We start from the raw sequence: 22,032 nt of genomic DNA on the forward strand, positions 1-22,032 counted from the left end.
AGCAGTGGAGAGACTAACAATACCTCGGAAAGAGGGAGGAAGGGACCTGATAGAGCAACAGAAAACAGCGATAGTTAACCTGAAGGATTACTTCGAGAACTACACAGCACCACTCCGCAAGGCCTTAAGGAAGATAGATAAGTTGTATATCGCCGACTGGGCTAGCCGAGTAGGTAAAGTGCCTGCCCGGCAACCCAAAGGTCGCGGGTTCGATTCCCGCCTCGGGCTTGGATCAAAGTACCGCAAAAACCTTGGGAGGTGCATTATGGCCACAGAAGCCTACGTGCCAACAACTACCAAAAAAAAAAAAAAAAAAGTTGTATATCTATCTTCCTTAAGGCCCACTCAACCTAAGCAAGGAAACCCCTCCCGCCCAAATGGTACAAGAAACGAAGTTAGAAAGATGGGAAAAGAAGACACTCCATGGCAGACAATACAATGACAGCCATCAAGATCACATCGATAACACTGCTTCCAATGCATGGCTCACAAGCGAGATGCTGTTCCCCGAGACTAAAGGATTCATGCTGGCCATCCAAGACCAGGTAATCAACACCAGAAACTATAGAAAATACATCGCAAAGAAGCCCGGAATGTCAGATGACACATGTTGACGATGCCACCTGGCCTCAGAAATGATCCAACACATCACCATGGGGTGCAAGGTGATCACCCAGACTGAGTACACTCATAGACACGACCACCAGGTAGCAAGTATTATACATCAGAAGCTAGCGATGAAATACAAGTACGAACCCCAGGCAGCACTTGAGACCCGAACCCACAAGCTGTACTGGGACCGCACCATAATAACAGATAAGACCATCCTGCACAACAGACTGGACATAACCCTTGTGGACAAGATGGAAAAGGCTACCTATCTGATTGACATAGTGGAGCCCAACACTAGCAATGTCCAGAAAACCCATGAGGAAAAAATTAGGAAGTACATGAACCTGAGACACGAGGTCAAGGAGATGTGGCATATGCAAGATGTATTGACCATCCCGATCATCGTGTCAACTACCGGTATGGTACCAAAGACTACATAGCAGCCTACCAGCAACAGGTCTCCCAGAGAACACCTACAAGGAACTTCAGAAAGTCGCAATCCTGAACACCTGTAGGATAATCAGAGATTTCCTTGACCAACAGTAACACCAAACATTACAACCACCCTGTGTTCTTGGTAGCAGTATCCGTCACGGTGTGGAATCCCCCAAACAGGGAGAAATAATATAAGAGCAACAACAGTAATAATAATAATAATCCTTCAACTTCAGCTTTCTGGAGCAACCTTCCTTCCTATGTCCTGAAAATTACTGTACAGAAATTGAAGCCTACAAGTATCGTGTTTCTCCTCAGCCTTCACCTTTGCATATTACTAGAGTACTTAAGTAATAATAATAGGCCACCTCCATAGCCAGGTGGGCAGGAGCAGCAGTGCGTAGCACATGCTTCTTGATTAAACCGGGGTTCGAGCCAGTGACCACCAAATACGGAGGATGCGGAAAGGTCAGGGAATGACCACCGCATATCCCCGGAGCAATATGGCCTTAGTTGCTAATGCTCCTAAAAAACCAAATAAACAAACAACAAACTTAAGTAATACAGGTTCTAATACCTTTTGTGTTTGGGGATTTCATAAAAAAAAAAAAAAAAAAAACAAAACCGCACACTACTGCAGAGCCACTTTGAATCTTTGCTATTTACTCTTGTGTGTTTTAAAAAAAAAAGTAAAACTTTTCCATTATACCAATATGAATATCTAAAAATCGGTTTTACAATCATGAAATCTGTGAAACACAAGAATAAGAATTATACCAATAAGATTTTAAATAATTAATTTAAATTTAATATATTAGAATGTTATATGCTAAATTTTGAAAAATGTAATGAATTTTCTTTTGGGAAAAAGTTATTTACTTGATGCCATGTGATCAACTGAAACATTTAGTAATATTTATTAAGCATTTTTTTTTCCTAGTGTTTTTAGAAAGATTCACTGCCTTTTTTTTTAAAGAAGAAACATTAACATATATTTTGTTAAACCGAGTTGGTCAGCCACATGTAGCCTACAGGCTACCAGCTAGATGCCCAGCAACAGTTTACTTTTACTAAAAGCAAATTTCCTTACATCCAATCATCTATAGTTACCTTTGCATAATTTGTTTGGATCATTTATAAAGGGAAAATAGGCTTCCATTATTGGAAGCCTCAACTATTTTAAGACATTTTTATATTTGAGGTGTTTGATACTCATTGGCATGGGTATCAGACACCTTTTGCATCCATAATAGTTTTGTCCTTTTTATATCTTTTAAGTAAGTCAATATCTTGAATTGAATCATCCAGATCTATTTAAAATATTCAAAATGTAGTAGGACTATTGACAATACCTCTATCTATTTCTCTTGAGGTCTTCTTTTTGAGAAGACTTCATATTTACAACCCCAAGGGCTTTTCACCTAGAATAGTGTTGAGTTCCCCCCACCACTACCCACCAATTGTTAATATTGATTGTTTTTTTTTTTTTTTTTTTTTATCTTCTGCTTTTTAATAGTACAAGTTCATTTGTACAATTTTTGAGTACTGCTTCCCAATCTGCTATGTTAATCTTTTAAACAAAATGAAAAATAAAAAATGCAACTGGCAAAATTTATATGTATTTCAAACATTCAACAGAAAATTTTTAGTATAGAGCATTAAGAACAAGTGATAATGTACATGTACATAGCCACTGCATCAAGGGTCTATGGAAAGTATCTGAGGTGGCTACATAGAAAATTAAACTTTACACACACACACACACACACACACGCACACACACACACACACACACACACACACACACACACACACACACACACACACACACACACACACACACAAATCTAGTCTTTCTTTTTTTTTTAAATTAATAAGCATATTCTTGATATTCATGTTGATATTCTTCCCATAACCCTTTGATTTTACCATCTTGCAGCAACTCTGATTTGTGATCCAAACATCAGCATGGAATTTAACATTGCTCATCTCAAGTAATTTTTAAAAATTGTGTCAAAAACAACCTCCCTTCCCTGTTCAGAATATATGAAAGTGTAACTCGAAAAGTATCTATGGTCTTAACAAACTGCTTTCATTAGTCACAGTTTTATATGCAGTGATGGCAGAAGTACTTGGCAGTAGCCTGAAGATATGTATTTCAGTGATCAGTTTAGTGTAATTGTCTCGTGCATACAAGAAAGCAACTGTAACCCAACTGTTGTTCAAGAAGTATAGTTAGCACCTTTAAATCTCTATGAACTATCCTCTCACAGTCACAGTAGTTTACCTTTTCTAACAAGAATTTTAGACTATTGTAAGTTTCCTTTATGTGTATGGAATGGGTGATCAGAATTGAGGGTAACATGTTTCCATTGTGTAACTGAATTCTTTTTTAGCTTTTTATCAAACTGTCAATGAAGAATCCCCATCCAGATGAATCATATATAATGATCACTGCATGCATTTATTAAACCATTAACATCAGCACAGAAAACAACAGTCACTCCTTGGAGTAGAAGGGCATTCTCAATTTTTCAATAGATCGGAGTTCCATTCAGTTCAGCTTGTGTAAGCTGGCACAACTGTTGACCAAAATAAATCATAGCCCCACAATATATCTACCATTTGTGTGTTTAAAATGCAATATAATGTTTTAACGAAAGATGAAAATCCATTACGTTTGATGTATCCCTGGTTTTCTTTTGACATGTCATCCAAGAAATCAGGCATGTTGTTTTCCAGAAAGTTTCTGTTCGCCTGCCCTGTGAGTATGTTTGGAAGTACATGGGGCCCAAATAACTTATCACCAAAAACACCCGCCCAGATGTTGAGGCTGAATCGCTGTTGGTGATGTGATGGAAGAATTGCATGTGGGTTTTCCTCAGCCCATATATGCTGAATGTGAAAGTTTTGGATTCCATCTCATCTGAACTGTGCTTCATCTGTGAATATCATTAAGGCAGGAAAGTGAGGAGTTGTACTACACCGCTGCAAGAACCACTGGCAGAACATTATTCATGCAGGGTAATCTGCTGGTGACAAGGCCTGTGCCTGTTGCAGATGGTAAGGATACAGTTGGTGTTCTCGCAACACTCTCCAAATAGTTGAATGTTCAACAGACAGTTGCATTGCTATTCTGCCTGTGCTGATTCCATGAGTGGCATGCGCAACATCCAAACCACCTCCTCTACTTCAGGAGTCGTAGATCTTGGTCGTCCTCCGTTGGCAGCACAAGGTGTAAAGGTCCCATGTTCACAAAGGTGGTGATGGATACCTTCAAACGTTTTCCTGTCTGGACATCTTCATTCTGGGAACCTTTCGTGGTACAAACGACGAGCCTCCAGAGCATTGCTATCCACCAAACCGCACATAAAGTGCATATCGCTTGCTCCCGATTTGAGTACATGGTTGGAAGGGAAAACCACCAGATTCTGTCAGTACCTTGTGATGAAGGAAATCACCTGCGGGAGATAAGACATTCTGGTTAATAACTCGGGAACCAAGCATTTCTGGAACAATGTTGATGTAAAATATTTTTATTGTCTACATATGAGGAACTCATTCCTAAAGTTATGTCGTGTAATTTTGAGACACCCTGTATACACACACACAAATACAGAGTGATTCTAAATTATTGTTGGGGTTTCCGTGACCTATAATTTTCAAATTGGAAACAAATTAAAACTGCTTACAGAATATATGAAAGTGTAACTCAAAATGTTTTATTACCTATAAAATCAATACTGCAGAATGCTAAACAACTTAATGTGCGTGCCTTTCGTGGCACGTATGATGTCCAAGCGATATTCAATTTCCCTCCAAGTATTCTCCAGCATTTGCGGTGTAACTGTTTTCATTGCAGCAACAATTCTGAGCCTCAGTTCATCGAGGGAGGTCACAGGGGTCTTGTACACAATATCCTTCACATATCCCCACAGGAAGAAATCAAGTGGCGTAAGATCAGGTGAGCGCGGAGGCCACAGAATCAGTCCACCATGCCCAACCCAGCGCCCAGGAAAATGCATGTCAAGAAATTCTTGAACAATAAGCGCCCAATGTGGCAGTGCACTATCTTGCTGGAACACCACATGTGGCTGATGATTTTCCAACTGGGGTAACATACAGCTGTAGCATGTCCAGTAAGGTCACCGCTGTCACTGTTTTTTCCGCGAATAAAAAGGGCCCAAAACTTCCAAATACGACAAGTACACCAGACATTGACCTTTGGAATATCTCTTTCCAATTCTCGAATGGCATGAGGGGGTTTCTGATCTCCAGATTCTGCAGTTATGATGCTTTACCCTCCCTGATACATAAAACGTTGCTTCATTACTAAATCTCCATTTCTGAAGGTAATTTTCACCAGCTTCGACATTTGACAAAATGTCTTGGGCAAATTGGAAACGGTGGGGTTTATTGTTTGGCTTTAAAGCCTGGACAACTACAGTTTGTAGGCATGAAGGTGAAGGAGGTTATGAACCCTCCAAACAGTCATTTGTAGTATATCTATCTTCAAAGAAGCTCGTCTAGTTGATTTTTGTGGGCTTTGAGAAAACACTTTGTGGATTCGATCAACATCTTCCTGTGAAGTTCTCAGTAGTCCCGCTCCTTTTCGGTGCAGAACACTACAAGTTTCTTGAAATTGCTTTAACCAACGTCGGATAGCATTATTTGAAGGTGGATCTTTTCTATACTGTTCTGTAATGATGTTGCATTGTGATAATGGACTTTGTTTCGAAAAACCAAAGTACGCATGTTGCCTTCTCTTGAACAGTCAGCATTTTGAAGTAATGTCATCAATATCTCCCAGACATCAATGCAGTGAGTACAGCATTGCCAAATAAAACTTTCTAAGTTACACTTTAATATTCCGTAAGCAGTTTTATTTTGTTATTTCCAGTTTGAAAATTATAGGCCATGGAAATCCCAGCAATAATTTATTGCCTGTACATATAATATATGTTTATTAAGTCAAGAAGTAAACAATAAGATGAGCAAAAGTGCTTATTCAGGTATAGGACAAGATAAGGTAAACAAAAAATTGAACAGTTATTGTTAGAGCCATGAATACTTTTGGCAAGGACCATACCACTGAATAAATGGGTTATGATACAGAACTATCATGAGCTGAGAAATAAAAGAAGCCTGATTATAATGAGTTCAAGTTTTCTTTATGGTTGGATATGGTGCTATAGTAATACAGAATTTGAATTTTTGATTACAGACCATAAGAAAAAGGAGATGATTTTGTATTTTACATAGAATGTAAATTGAAAAAGATACCCTTAGAGTATGCAATTATAGATTGTGAAAAGTAAATTATTCAACCTGTTTTTTAAAGTTTTATTATTATTACTATTTGTCAGTGTCTGGCATTCTTTTCCCACACGTTTGTGTTACATTTATTAACACAGAATCTTTTTTCATGAGGAATCTTTGAAACATGTAAGCAGGTGGTATGTATGTGCAGCCTCTTGTTTGTTTGTGAGAAGGAGATTACAAAAACAGACAGCTTAATTTAACAAATAACTAAAGGGATCTCAAAAAACTGGGATGTACATTTCACAAATTATATCTGTAAATAGGCCTAAAGATAGCTCACTCTTAACACTTTGATGCTGGCTTTTCCAATGACCTTTTTTGACCCAGGACTGAAAACAATGGGATTGATTCAATCTGGACTGGAAAGGGCAGAAACACTTTTGGGCTTTCTTCTTGCTATGACTGAATTAATCAGCCTTCAATGAAGGTTGCTTACAAAAATATTTGGTTTTTCTTCTGTTAAATTGAAGAAAAAGTTCTAAAAGTATGATGGTTTTCCCTGATTAAAATCCACCACATATTTGCATTCAGGAAACAGTGAACGTGTTAGATCCCTCTGCAATTGCTGTTATTGTCCTCCTATGGACAAGAAAAGGATAATTAATATATATATTCTACTCTTAATTATATTCCTCTTGATACAAGTTAGCTTGGCTAGTTTCATCAATAATCTACAGAAAGAGCATTATGCTCTTTCGGTAGATTAATGCAATGCCGTTTAATTTTCTGTAGAAAATTAAATAAATTACACTGCATTAATTTTACCTGCTTGTCGAGGCAAACAACACATTCAATCTGACACCATAATTTGAACTCTGACTCTGGTGACATTAGTGGGGCAGAGGGACTCAATGATTCAACAAACTCTCCTTCTTCTTCCTCCTCTTCTGGTGATGGTGCTGATGGTGTAGGCAGATCTTCTGGTATTAGCACATCTTTCATTATGCTGTAAATGATACAAATTTTAAAAATTTATATCTTGTGACAAAATATATTATTAAAAGTGGACAATAAAATCACAAAAATAAACAAATCTATTACCTTTCCAGTTACAAAGCAATTTAATGCATATAATAATAATAATCACTATGATCAAAAACTAAGTTCTTTCATGCTAAATAACTAAAAAAAAAAAAAAAAAAAATGAGAATGATTAAATCTCCCAAAGCCCAATCCAGAAACAACTGGAGTTTTCCTGGATTGGGATTTATCATTCTCATTTTTTTATTTTAGCTCCTTAACTCCTATTTCTGTCCCTTGCTGCCCAGGATGATCCACAGCCTGAGTAGATATCCTGCCCTTGCTAGGGCTAGGAATAATCCCTTTCAATCTACAACAGCAACCACTTCCACTCAGAGGTTCTAAAAACATGGCAGAGCAAGCATCACTGACAAGATACCCACTCTAGTTCTCAGGGAAACAACATTCAACTTTGACACCAATTTGATGGGTTTTCAACAGATGTGAGCAGTCTTAACACTTCCCTGGAGGAAAGTATTTGACCACTGTCATTACTTGGAATGGTTCAGACTAACACCACCAGAGATTACTTCTTTCTGCAACTTTGCAACTCACCAAACATCAGAAGATGATGAGAGGTTCCCCCATATATGCTACAACCGGGTTTGACAGGTTGTGTCACCTTCCCACTAAACTGCGTGTGTGTGTGTGGAACTTCTGTCAGCACTAATTACCCTCTATTTCACAAGCCAACTGGCTAAGTTATTTAATTCTCAGTGAGTCATAATGAATTTTCATGCTTTGTAATGAATTGCTTTTAATGATCTATTTTGTAGTTATAATTCCTAGTTATACGGATATTTATTTTAAAGTGTGCCTAAAGGAAATGTAACATTTTAATTTTTCTTAAATTTCACCCTATATTACTTCAAATTCAATTTATTTAATATTTATTTTATTTAAATTTTCTATTTCATCTATAACTGTGTATGGGTTGAGATGATAAAGGATATGAGAAGAACAAAAGTGCTGCAACAGGTACAAGACAAGTTAAAGTAAATAATAAGTCACATAGTGTCATTGATTTTCTCTGAAACAAATCAATTTTATAGGCATAGAGAAATATTAAACTTGTAGAAAACAGTAAGGATACTTCAGTTTTTGAGTTCTTAATGTAGACTATACCCTTATTAACTCCGAAATGACCACTAAGTATTTCTAACAAAAGTTTATAAAAAAAGGGTTTATATTGTGTATTAATTTTAACAACCTTTACTGTTCTTCAGTGGACACCTTTGATGTTCCCATTTTCAACCACCAGCTGGCTGATGGCAAACTTCCACACACACCTATCCTGCAACCATCCTTAATCAATTTCAATTTATGCCCCCTCATGTGTGAAGTCTCAGCAAGTGGAAGAATAGTGGAGTATATTCCAGAAGATGAATATACATTCAGCATGATGGTTAAATAAACAAAAAAAAAATGAAACAATATTTTCAGATCCCTCACATGTAACAGACATTGTTAAGCCTGCCATTTGAGGTAATGCACCTCAATGTGCAATGCATTAAGATGCATATGATGGTGAAGTTTTGGTTGAAAGACAGCTCTTAAGTCTATACTCTGGTTAACAGTTTGAATCTACATACCTTAATGAGAAATCATAACAGCTGACTCCTTAGAGTGGTTGTTCAGATCAAAACCGGAAAGATAATTTGCAAGCTCAAAGTTTTTGGTTTAAAGCAAATGATACACTTGCTTTAAACCACAAACATAAGATTGAGGTCATGGAAGGTGTGATAAAATTCAAGATTTTTACATCAGTATAAGAGAATTTGAAATGTTTAACAACAGTAAAATGGACCATCAAACTGTAAATAGTAATCTAGAGAGGTACTGCTTTGGGGAAACATCAGTATTCAGTTGTCTAATGAAAATTTTCTTTTACATGAAGGTGAAGTCTCTTTGTGAGATATTTTTTCTTTTTATTTATGAAAAAAACCTAAACATGAATGGTATTAGAACCTACAGTACTTAGACTGTGTGTGTGGATTGAAAGTTGGGGGCAGAAGATATTTATTGACATTAGACTTGAATTCTGAAGATTGTAATTTTCAGGAAATACATGTGAAGGAAGGTTGTTTCAGAAAAAAAGTTGAAGGGATAAATGAGGAAGAAGAAAAGTTAGTTCTATGAGTTTAAAGTTGGATAATAAATGGATGCTGACTGTCTGCAGCATATGTTCAAGCTGGTTTTAAAGAGAGAGGGAGGATTATAGATGCCAATTCAGAAGAAGAGTTTCTGTAGAAATATCTATAGAAAAGGCACGTAGCAGAGACAGAAAGCGGAGAGACTTTGTAAGGGATGGATCATTAATTAACTTGACTTACCTCTTTTGAATGGTCTCTATTAGTCAGAAAGAGGTTTTGGGCACACAACCACAGACATGGGAACAATATACTGTAGATTTGAGATTTGTATAGAGTGAGTAGTTGTTTAGAAGAAAAGTAACAGTAAGACTGAAAGAGAAAACCCAGGTTTTTAGATTTAGAGGAAGGAATATTTGTGATGTGCTTCTGGAAAGCAAGATTCCAGAGATCAGCGTAATCCCTAATAGAGATGTGAACTTGTCTAGATATCTGAGTGTTATTGATGATAAGCACAGGAGTAATAAACAAGATATAAGATAGGATTGAGTTTAGAAGGACTGAAATTAATTAAGTTATCTTTGCCCCACTGGAGAATTACCTGGAGAGAAATTTGCATTCAAGAAATTACTAGTAATAGTAGTAGTAATGGAAATGATGCAAGAAAGCAAGATTAAAAAATCACAGTTCACCCATCCATACCCTACAAGAATTTCTCTAGTTCTCCCTTGAATTTATTCAACCCATCTGCTTCCACAACAACAGATGGAAGCCTGTTCCAAAAATCAACCACCTGGCTGGCTGAGGGAAAACTTCTGCACACTTCCACATATCTATCCTACAACCATCCTTCCTCAACTTGAATTTATGCCCCCTTATGTGTGTAGTGGCCTCCGTAGCCGAGTGGGCAGGAGCGGGAGTGCAGTAGCACACGCTCTTTGAGTAGACCGGGGTTCAAGCCCCTGACTGCTGAATACGGTCGATCTGCCAACCCGCACTGGACCAGCGTGGCAGATTATGGTCCATTTCCCTCAGCATGAATTGTTGAGGAGGCTTCCATCCTGCAGTGGGTTGATAATGGCTGCACTTTACTTTTTTTTTACTTTTATGTGTGTAGTCTCAGCAAGTGGAAGAATGGTGGAGTACATTCCAGAAGATGAAGCTGTTTCTTCAGGGCAAGGATTGTTAAACTGGAAGGTGAAATGCAATGTGCTATTATCAGCAAACTATGGACAGGATTTCTAGTCAGTGGAAGAAGATCATTAATATATAAGAGGAAAAGAGGAGGAGGAGAAAGAACTGAACATTGGGAACACCAGCATTAGTATAAAAGTTAGCAGACAGACAGCACCTGCAACTGGTGTTCAGAGAGAAAACTGGATATTCGGTTGCAAAAAGCAGTCAGCAATCCATAAGATGGAAGCTTGTTGACAAGACCTTTATGCCAAACAAATCAAAAGCCTTATAAATGTCAAGAGAAACTGCTTGGGTTTCATGAAACCTTTCCATTGAATTTGTCCATAGATGGGTAACATAAGCCAATATTAAAAGTGGATCAACATCGATAGAATCTATAATGGTGATCATTGATCAGATGGAAGATTTTGAGATAATTCAAGAATTGGTGGTTAATGGATTTTTCCATTATGGAAAGAGTAATTGGACACTAATTGGATTGAAGGGATTTATCACCCTTTTTAGGAACTGATTCGACATGAGCAAATTTTTGAGTAGAAGGAAAAACACCAGTGGATTAAGAAAGTGTGAGAAGGTGATACAGAACGGGAATAAGCTCGCAGGTATCTACTCTCCAGGCACTGCAATTTGCAGAACTTTCTTGGTAAGAGCACTCCTTTGTTCCCCTCACCAATCTTGTTGCCCTTCTTTGTATTCGTTCTAGCAACTCTACCTCCTTCCTAAAATGAGCCCTCCAGACCTGTACACAGTACTCTAGGTGTGAATCTGTGCACCCTCAGGTTCTTAATCTGAACAAGAGGAAGAACCCCATCAGCATTCAGCTTGCTAAACCCATTCAAGGCTTTATACACCTCAATTCAGATCACCTCGCAGGTGCCTACTCTCCAGGCACTGCAGAGTTTGCAGAACTTAAGCCTTTCTTGGTAAGAGCACCCCTTTGTTCCCTTCACCAATCTTGCCCTTCTTTGTACTCGTTCTACTAACTCTACATTCTTCCTAAAATGAGGCATCCAGACCTGTACACAGTGCTCTAGGTCTGGCCTGACCATTGCCTTGTATAACAAGACACTCCATGACCTGCCCTGGCAGCCCTCTTCACTGCTCAGCGAACTTCATAATAACTGCACAATTATTCTCATGTCTTTTTCGCTTTCCACTTCCCTGAGTGTAGTACCACACAGTTGGTACATTTCTTTTCGGTTATTGCTACCCATATGCAGTACTTTGCATTTGTCAATAATAAACTTCAGTTGCCACTTTTCAGCCCATTTGCCCAAGTTATCTAGATCTGGTTGGAATAGCATACTGCACCTTGCCAACCTTTGTATCATCTGCAAACCTGGACATTAAACCTGATATACCTTCATCAATATCATTGATAAATATACAAAACAACAACAGGCCCAACACCGAACCCTCGGGAACTCCACTAATAACATATGTCCACGAAGAGCCGTGTCCATTGATTATCACTCTCTGTCGTTTCTCACTCAACCATCCCTTTATCCATTGTAGCAACTTACTCATAATGCCATACCTCTCCAATTTGAACAGCAGTCTTCCACGTGCTTGTTGTTTTTAGGTTTTTTGGTTTTTAGGAGCATTAGCAACTAAGGCCATATTGCTCCGGGATATGCGGTGGTCATTCCCTGACCTTTCCGCATCCTCCGTATTTGGTGGTGATGGGCTCGATCCTCGGTCTAATCAAAAAGCGTGTGCTACGCATTACTGCTCCTTCCACCTGGCTACGGAGGCCCCCTCTTCTATGTGCAACAGTATCAAAAGCTTTCCTGAAATCTAAGTATATGATATCAAAATTATTTTTTGAATTCAGTTCCTCTGTGACCACATCATCTCACCAATCAAATTGGTGAGATTAACAAATCCATGCTGTGTCTTAACTATTACTGCAGTCTTAACTAGATGATCCTGCAATGCTTCTTTAGCCAGTTAAACTATGTCACCTGTGTCACCGGAACACAGGTGACACAGGTCTATAGTTTACCTGTGTCACCTTTTGAACCCCCTTTGTGAATTGATGATACATTTGCACACCTCCAGTCCATGGGGCCTTCCCCTGAGTCCAAGGAAGCTCTCATAATTATGGCTAAGGGTTTGCTTACTTCCTTTGCTGCTTCCTTTAATATAACTGGATAGATCCTGTCCACCCCAGGTGCCTTTTTAATGTTTAATTTCAACAATTTCTCCTCCACTTTGCTCTCAGTTATTACAAAATCACTTAGCTTCCTGTTAGAATTAGATAAACATCTGGCACTCCCCTCATTGATTAACTCTTCATGTGTGAATGTTGATGCAAAATACTCATTCAGTTTATCAGCTACCTGAGCATGATCATCAATAGTCAACCCATCTATGTTAAGTGGTCCAATCTGATTCATCCCTTTCCTCCTGGAGTTTACATAAGTAAAGAACTCTGTTGTTTTTCTTTGCATTCTTTGCCAGGATTTCTCCTAATTTGCATTTGCCTGCCTAACCTTCTTTGTGACTTGATTACAGACTAGTTTATATCTGGATAGGCTTCTGTGTCACCTGATACTTTATATGCATCCCATTCATTTTTCTTCTCTGCCACGAGCCCCATTAGTTCATGTGACATCCATTTAGGCCTAAACCTTGAACAGTATTTCTTAGTTGGAATGAAAAGCCTAGTAGCCTCCAAAATTAAGTCTCCATCAGCATTTAGAATTCAACGTGGGTACTATCATCAATTAATCCCACTGTACCAAATTTAAAAACTGTCTGAGACCCCTGTAGTCACCTTTACGAAACCAAAAGCCCTTCCCTTTAGCCTTGATGGTAGTTACATCTTTAAGTAATTCCCACTTCAGTATTTGCGATCACTGTCACCCAGTGGATTATTCCTTTATCTGCAAATTCTTAATGCATGAATAATCACTGCTGATAATCAGATCAAGAGTATTACTCCCTCTGGTTGCCTCTCGAACATGTTGTAGAAAACAGTCATCCAATAATTCCACAAAATTCCTGCTAGTGTGCGAGTGACCATTCCACAAGTCAATATCTGGAAAGTTAAAATCCTCCATTATAAGCCATTGTGATTTACTGGCCCACTCTATTTCTCTGCACAATTGTTCATTATACTCATCAGATTCATTAGGCCTATAATACACATCTACTCTCATTTTACAAACAGACTCAACATTGCACTGTCCACCCGTGTCAACTAGATGCACTTCCTTAGATTTTGTGTTTCTTAACTAACAGCATAACCTCTCCTCCCTTCCTACCCTGTCTGTCCTTTCTGTACACATTGTACTCCCCAAATTCCAATTCTGCACTGCTTATGTCTGTGTGACACCATGTCTCTGATGATAAGTTTTGCAAATTACAGTGTCTGGAGACTAGGCACCAGCGAGGTGATCTGATAGAGGTGTATAAAGCCTTGAATGGTTTGAGCATGCTCAATGCTGATGGGATTCTTCCTCTAGCTCAGAATAATCACCTGAGAAGGCATAAATTCAAATTGAGGAAAGACAGATGTAGGATAGACGTGCGGAAATTTGCCTTTAGCCAGCGGGTGGTTGGTTGGTGGAACAGACTTCCATCACTTGTCGTGGAGGTTGATAGCTTAAATAGGTTTAAGGCTCAGCTGGACAGGTATTTTGAACGAACAGAGGGGTGAAGTGGAAGTGGGTTTTTTTTTTTTTTTTTTTTGGCTGATGCTGCATAAGCTTGCTTTCTTGCATCAAATGCCTCTACTAATGCTAATGCTATCCTAACAATATCTGCCTTTGATGTCTTGACTAGCACTTCAATACTAGTGCTTCTGTTATAAGTGCTGGCATGACTAGCACTTTTAACGGAAGTGGAAATATAGATGGGCAAAAGTTGTAGCCAATAGTTTTGGCAAGAGATCAGAATGCTCAACAAGAAGAAAGTCTAAGAGCAGATAACATGTAAGCCTGTTCAGAATCTAGCTTGGATTAAGAATTGCCTTAAAATTGTTGCAAGCTTTACTGTAGGCAAAAAATTAACCTGGAGATTTGGATGTAAATAGTCTTAGCATGTTAATTTGAAATATCAAGGTTTGGATAGAGGACAATATTTTAATGTGGACTGTTGAATAAAGGATTTCATCCCTACAAGAATATTTTCACAGATATAATTTGGGCAAATATTGACAGCAGATTTAAAAAATTAATCCAACTAAGGTAAAAAAAAAAAAAAAAAAATAGAAATCTTGCAGATCATCCAATTTCATAAATGCCACACAACATGATGTTGAGAAAGGCTCCACTGGAGAAGAAACCATCAGAATGCTGTGATCTGAGGTGCCTAGAAGACCACTCACCGCAACCTCAATTATTGTTTTTGATCTTTTGGCAGGTGAGCAATCTATGTGATGGCATTATTTACTGCAAAGGCCCCCAATAACTCACCAGCTGGGTCCATATGACTAGAAAACTGAAGGCAGCTGGAGTTGCAAACTTTAAAATCACGAAGGAAAATTACTTCACTATTAGGAAAGTTGGACTGGAGAAAGTCGAGTTACAGAGAAAGGAAGTCAAAGAGTTCTAAGTGATTAGTGGAGTTAGAAGAACAATAGAGGGTGCAGATGAATTTGACAGAATGGACAGAGAGATTTTAAGCCACTGAAGATCAAAAGGAGAAGATTCCAAATTAAGTCTCTGACAGGAAATCTCAGCATGAACATATGCACAAATACCACCTTTGTAGTAAAATGATTCTTACAAAGAATAATCAGGACAGACAACTGAGGGGCGCCTCCGTAGCCAGGTGGGAAGGAGCAGCAGTGCGTAGCACATACTTCTTGATTAGACCGGGGTTCGAGCCTGTCACTACCAAATACGGAGGATGCGGAAAGGTCAGGGAATGACCACTGCATATCCCGGAGCAATATGGCCTTAGTTGCTAATGCTCCTAAAAACCAACAACAACAGACAACTGATATGAGCAGTGGTTGTGGCAACCAATAACCGGGATTCTGTCAAAAAAAGTAAGTGGGGCTTGACAGATTCTACATGGAAATGGTCATCACTAAGATCAGAAAATGAGATCAAAACCAAACCCAAGCATTTTGGTTTACTTTAGATCTTTTCACAGATAAGGTCTAAACTTTTGATTATTCATGATGCATTCAGTAATAAAGTAAAAATAGTGGAAAGGACATGTATGGTACAGTTATTCCCGACTTACATAAACCCGAGTTACGTAACTCTGGTTTACGTTAAATTTTTTGGTAAAATTGTAAAGATACTCTCTGTATAATTTTTAAGAGTGAAGTCGAATGAAGGAACAATAAGTATAAGTTTTTATATCTGCCCCCGTGAAAACTATGTTGGAAAATAACCTGTGGCGTAAGTAGAAGCTAGGTAAATAACTAGAGTTAACATTTCATTTTCTACTTTAAAAATTCCGAAGAAATATTCGACAACATGTGTTTGAGACAGGTGAACTAGGTGGAAGCACTTCGGAGAAACCTCCACAATGTTCATTCCGCATGGACTGTGTCCCATCGGCTATTTCTTTGGACAATTACACTCTAGCTCTTCATCTCTACATCCTTTCCTTCCTTCCTTTCTTTTTGGATTGTAGAGTCAGTGTCCAGTTTTGTTTGAGAGTGAAGTGGGAGCTTTTGTTTGTGTTTTGTATAATATCTGTTACACATGTCAGGTTATTGTGGTGATGTTAAAATTCACGTTGTCCTACCATTTTCAATGACTTTGCATCAAACTATCAATGTGTAGTGTGCGCTTCATTTGCATGTCATAAGGTGTGACAGCATCTCCTGTAACTTAACCTATGAAGTTCTTTACAGAAAGTTTCATTTTGACCATTATCATCAACTATCCAAAGGCAAAACAATCACCTGCCTAGACTACACACTCATCCGGCGAACGATCGTAAACTCGAGAAAAAACACCTTCTCATCCACCTACAGCAGGCCTAGCAAACCCGCTGGATGACTTCGACAAAAGGGGAAGTCACCCGAAGATTCATACCGGATAATCAACTAGTGTTTCCCAAAAGCCCAAACTGGTTTTCACCGGGACTGCTGATTCTTACCTACTCATGGGACACGGCACAATAAGAGAAAAACTCTCCAGTTTTGGTTTGAGTGACACCCCTGTCTGCCACTGTGGACAGCCAGAGACGTAGGAGCACCTCATGCACCACTGCCAACTATACGAAGACCTCCACTGCCTCTTAATAACTAGAATACGTTTCTCGCCAATAAACCAAGAACAATATCTCCTGGAGAGCGAGGACAATTATAAAGCCTTAATGCAGTTTGTGCAGGATCTTTTTACTAGAAGAACATACCCACAACCTTAGCAGGAATTTTCCCACAAACTAACCACTCGTCATCCATAATAAAGATCCTTAGCGAGGACAGTTATAAAGCCTTAATGCAGTTTGTGCAGGATCTTTTTACTAGAAGAACATACCCACAACCTTAGCAGGAATTTTCCCACAAACTAACCACTCGTCATCCATAATAAAGATCCTCAGATGTGTCAACCAAACAAAAACCTAACAGCGACAATCTGAAAAACTAATCATTAACTTAACCTGGATCTGACCACTGGCTTAAACTGGAGTCATTATCTGGACTTGACCACTCACACGGACGGGACAATATGTCCCAGGAATGGCATACGAAGACTTGACAAAGATATTATGCAGTTTGCTGCCGAAACATCATTAGGCGATCTGAACCGGGTACCCTCACTCGGTTCACTTTCTTTCCCTTCCCTTGGCAGGGGATGGTTACTCTGTACCCCCCCGCTATCCCCTATCTTCAGTTGGTGAGGCATGGGCCTGCCCCGCCAACTTTTCGGGTTATCTTCACTATTGACCCCATATTTCTGTCTTTCACCCCCTCCCCAGTCTTCAGTCTCCCTTCCCTCTCCAGCTATCTTGCGACTAGCGTTTGACCCTTGTCAAAACTACACAAGCCCCACACTAAAATAAAAAAAAAAAAAAAAAGAACTGTAACCTGTATAACTTATCTCTCTTTCGGCCTGACCCAATTTCTAGCATTTCTCCCCCCTCCACTTTTTTTTTTTTTTTTTTAAGGTCCTAGCCACTGAAATCTCAGGAAATTAGGTGGCAGGACCTGCCAGCGTAAATAGTAAATTTCTAAAATACTGGTGTACCTGGTCTGCCTCCACGAGGTATAGTGTGAGCAACGGTGGGTCTCATTTGAGACCCAACGGCTAAAAGACCAGATGAACAACGATACAAAATATTACACACCACAATATCTACACACTTTTAAACCTCTGGCCTCTACAGTGTTCTGTATCACACCACAATGTATATTACGCGGAGATGGGGGAAACCCCTGGTGCCGTTAGACCCTAAACACACTATACACTATACTATCATTGTGCCGCCTAAGAGAATAAGTGACAACAGTACTATTAAATCTTCCAAGAAAATGAAAGCAATTGATTTGGATCTTCTTCTTTTAATGCCGTCTCCTATTGGAGGTTAGCAATCACCACACTGTACTTCTCTCTGTCTTGGGTGAGATGAAAAAGATCCTCAGCTGATCTGCCAGTCCAATTGCAGACCTAGCCACATTTGCAGTTTCCCAGCTTTATATAAGGTTCTAATGTTCCATGTTCCTATTTTTCCTAATGAAAATTTTTGCCACCCAGGGATTCTTAGCACTCCTGTCCCATTTAAAGGATGCCAGGGACTCAACCATCTCTCTCATTGTACTAGTCATGGTGGTTATTCTTGGGAAGCACAGTGCAGTGCTTCCCTTGTCTTCTGCACCGCAGTACTTCAGCTGTATCCATTGGTTCAACTATGCCTGAATTAATCCGAAAATGAAGTCCGGAATATATATACATAAGTATTATTCAATTAGTTTTGCACTATTTAATTTTTTTAAAATGGATATGATCATTCTTCTCTTTCTTGGTGATTCCTTTCTACTTTTGACTCTCTCTATCTCAGGGTAACTCTGGAATTTTTTTTTTGGCTGGTGCAGCCAGTCCAATTGCAGACCTAGTGTGATATTTGCACCATATAGCTAATAATAATAATGTGAGAAATTGTAAGATGTTATCTTGGATACTGAATAATGTTTCCCAAAGTGGATTAGATATATAACAAAGGCTGCTTGAACAACTGAAAACAATGCTTTATCTGATGAAAAGCATTCAGAAATGTTTTCCATGGTGGATCTGCCAAGGATAAGTCTGGAAGTATGTAGTAATATAGTGACTAAGTAAGTACACTGACTAAGTGTACACTGAAAGGACATAATTCATGGGACGCCGGCAATGTGACACTGTCATCCATCCCACTAATGGATGAACTCACCGCCTGGCAGACATATAGGTTCACTGTATAACTGCATTCATGTAGACGGTAATTCGATGTCAGTATAGATAAATATTGTGAGCTAACTGACTTTGAGAGGGGATGATAGTGAGTACCCGACGCATGGGTCACTCTATCGTGGATGTGGTACAGAAATTGCACTATCCATGTTTGACAGTATCAAGAGTGTATTGGGAATACGCTACTTCCAGAATAACATCTCATCGTGGACAATGCTGTGGGCAGAGAAAGGAGGTGGATGAATGTTGTTGTTATTTGGTTTTTTTTTAGGAGCATTAGCAACTAAGGCCATATTGCTCCGGGGATATGCAGTGATCATTTCCTGACCTTTCCGCATCCTCCGTATTTGGTGGATGCGGGTTCGAACCCCGGTCTAATCAAGAAGCGTGTGCTATGCACTGCTGCTCCTCCTACGGAGGCGCCTGTGGATGAACACGGCCATCGACATCTGTCTCGCATTGATTCAGCCAACTGGAAAGCGACAGTGGCACAAATCACTACCAACTTCAGTGAGACAGGTGCCAGAAATGTCTCCACCAAGACCATCAGGTGACCATTAGCCGCAATAGGTTATGGGAGACGCTGACCCACCAGAGTCCCATTGCTAACACCATGACACAGGACTCTACGCCTCAACTAGGAGAAAGATCATTGGCATTGGACCTTGGATGATTGGAGACGGGTCCCCTGATCCGATGAGTCCAATTTTCAGTTTTATCAAGTGGATGAGAGGGTGCGTATCTGGCAGAAGCTATGCAGCTGTCATGTCAACAAGGAACTGTTCAGGCAGGTAGACAGTCGGTAATGGTTTGGAGCACGTTCAACTGGCACACGGGACCTCTTGTACATCTAGATACATCTCTGAATGGTCCAGGTTACGTGTCTATCCTTGCAGCCCAGCCATCTGCATCCCTCCATGGTCATCGTGCACCCACAGAGGGCAATGGACTCTTCCAGCAGGTCAGTGTGACTGCCCACAGAGCCGTGGCGACTTCTGCAGATTTTATCACCATGGAATTGCCTCCCCGTTAGCAGACATGAACCCGCCATGGAACATCTTTGGGATGCTGTGGAAATGTCCGTTCAAGCTTTAGATCCTCCACCCAGGAATGCGACATAATTATGAACAGCAGTGCAGCAAGCATGGATGGATGGAAATACTTGTGGAACACTTTCGTAAAGTAGTGGACTCAATGCTTTGCGACTGCCCTTATCCATGTGAAAGGTGGGCTTCTTACTTGTTACTATTTGGTATCCCATGATTTCTGCCCACTCAGTGTATACGCCACTGGTGAATAGTTTCTGCAGTTGAATACCAGCAGGACTATTTAATTTTTTTTTTTTTATTTCATTAAGATATCTTATCTCAATGCAGTTAAATAGTAGAATATCTCATCGAAGAATGAGTGAGGGATACAATAAACTCCTAATGCAATTCTGATGCCATTATGATGGATTGGATTAATCCATCACTCCTGGCCCTGGTGGGTAGAACAGTTGGTAGAGTTGCCATACTACTCTCACCACTCATCTACTTAGAGAGTAGATGACAGCACACCATAATCCTTTCTATGTGGCAAAATGTGAAAAGGTACATTGTATGTGTTACAGAAAGTTTAATTTGTTGTCTATAATAGGATATGATCAGGTCTCAACAGTACAGTTGACTGCAAAAAAGAGTACAATTAAAGAGTGGGCCTTGAAGCATTTCCTCTTCTTAGAAATGTCTGAGAGAAGCATATTACTAATGCAATGCCGTGGTATGGTAGGCATCCAGGCAAATGCCTAGGGTGCCATTTGGGTAGGGATGCTTCGCCGTCGTGTGGATTATTTAATTTTAATTTAAAACGGGCACCAAATGCTTGATTTGCCTAGGGTGCAAAAATGTGTCACGACGGCACTGTACTAATGCATACTTAAAGAGTTCTACAACTCTGCAAGGTTTAAATAAATTTTGGGAGATGATCTTGCAAACCAAATTCATGTAGATCATACAGAATGTTTTGTGTAAGTTCTCATTCCTAAGAAACACATTATGAACAAATATTTGTTTCAACTTATTACAATTAGGTTTAGAGAGAAAATTATTTCAGAAACCATAATGTGGATTTAGTAATTTATGGGTTTCCAAGAACTGAAAAATTCATTAAGTTCTGGCGTTAATTAATTTCTCCAGCATTTTGCTAAATGGCTTGCAAGTGCAATAGGTCTACAGTTACATGTATGGTTAAATGTATACTAGGTCTACGGTTAAATATACAGATCTGGCTTGGTTTTGGGAAAGCAAGGTCAGTGGAAATCCTCCTGTTGTCAGCATAACAATCCAAAAAATGTCTTAAAATGTTCTTTTAAGTACATTTTGTTGAGCAATTGTAAGAGACAGTGGCTGTCCATTCACAGAAATAGCAGAAGTGCTGCTTCTATAAAAAATTTTTAAATTTTGTATCTTGTTTTTCATGAGTAGTTAGGGCAATAAAGCTTCTATAAGAATGTAAAACTATCATTCTCATAGTAGGTGCCTCCGTAGCCGGGTGGGCAGGAGCAGCAGTGCGTAGCACACGCTTCTTGATTAGACCGGGGTTCGAGCCCATAACCATCAAATACGGAGGATGCGGAAAGGTCAGGGAATGACCACCACATTATCCCCGGAGCAATATGGCCTTAGTTGTTAATGCTCCTAAAAAAAAAAATAACAATAACATTCTCATAGTTTAGTGAATTAGAATTATTTTAGCATTGGTAAGGTAAATGATATAAGGAAGAGAACTTTTTGTGCATCAACCACAAATAAATAAATCAATCAAAATAAATAAATCTTCATATATTCTCAACAATTTTTGTGATGACTATTTGAAAGGACAAATGATTTTATAAACTTGGAAATGGAAGTGAATAATAGTTTCATGTTTGTATTTGATGTTTACATTTTTTTAAAGCATAGTTAATTAAAGCTTTGTTTCACAGAAAATAAATGCAAAAAACAATTTTACAT

General features: G+C 39.0%; 1 protein-coding gene across 1 annotated transcript in view; it reads right to left on the minus strand.

The window, feature by feature from the left end:
• LOC150087313 (E3 ubiquitin-protein ligase LRSAM1-like) overlaps positions 1-22,032 on the minus strand; it is a 533,929-nt gene that overhangs the window by 8,239 nt on the left and 503,658 nt on the right. The window contains exon 19 of the mRNA XM_090372443.1: positions 7,135-7,315. Coding sequence (XP_090228569.1) covers positions 7,135-7,315 — 181 coding nt within the window. The remainder of the gene's footprint in view (positions 1-7,134; positions 7,316-22,032) is intronic.

Source organism: Mastigoproctus giganteus, chromosome 4, assembly GCF_048544385.1.
Source record: "Mastigoproctus giganteus isolate SK-2022 chromosome 4, ASM4854438v1, whole genome shotgun sequence".
Classification (NCBI taxonomy): domain Eukaryota; kingdom Metazoa; phylum Arthropoda; class Arachnida; order Uropygi; family Thelyphonidae; genus Mastigoproctus; species Mastigoproctus giganteus.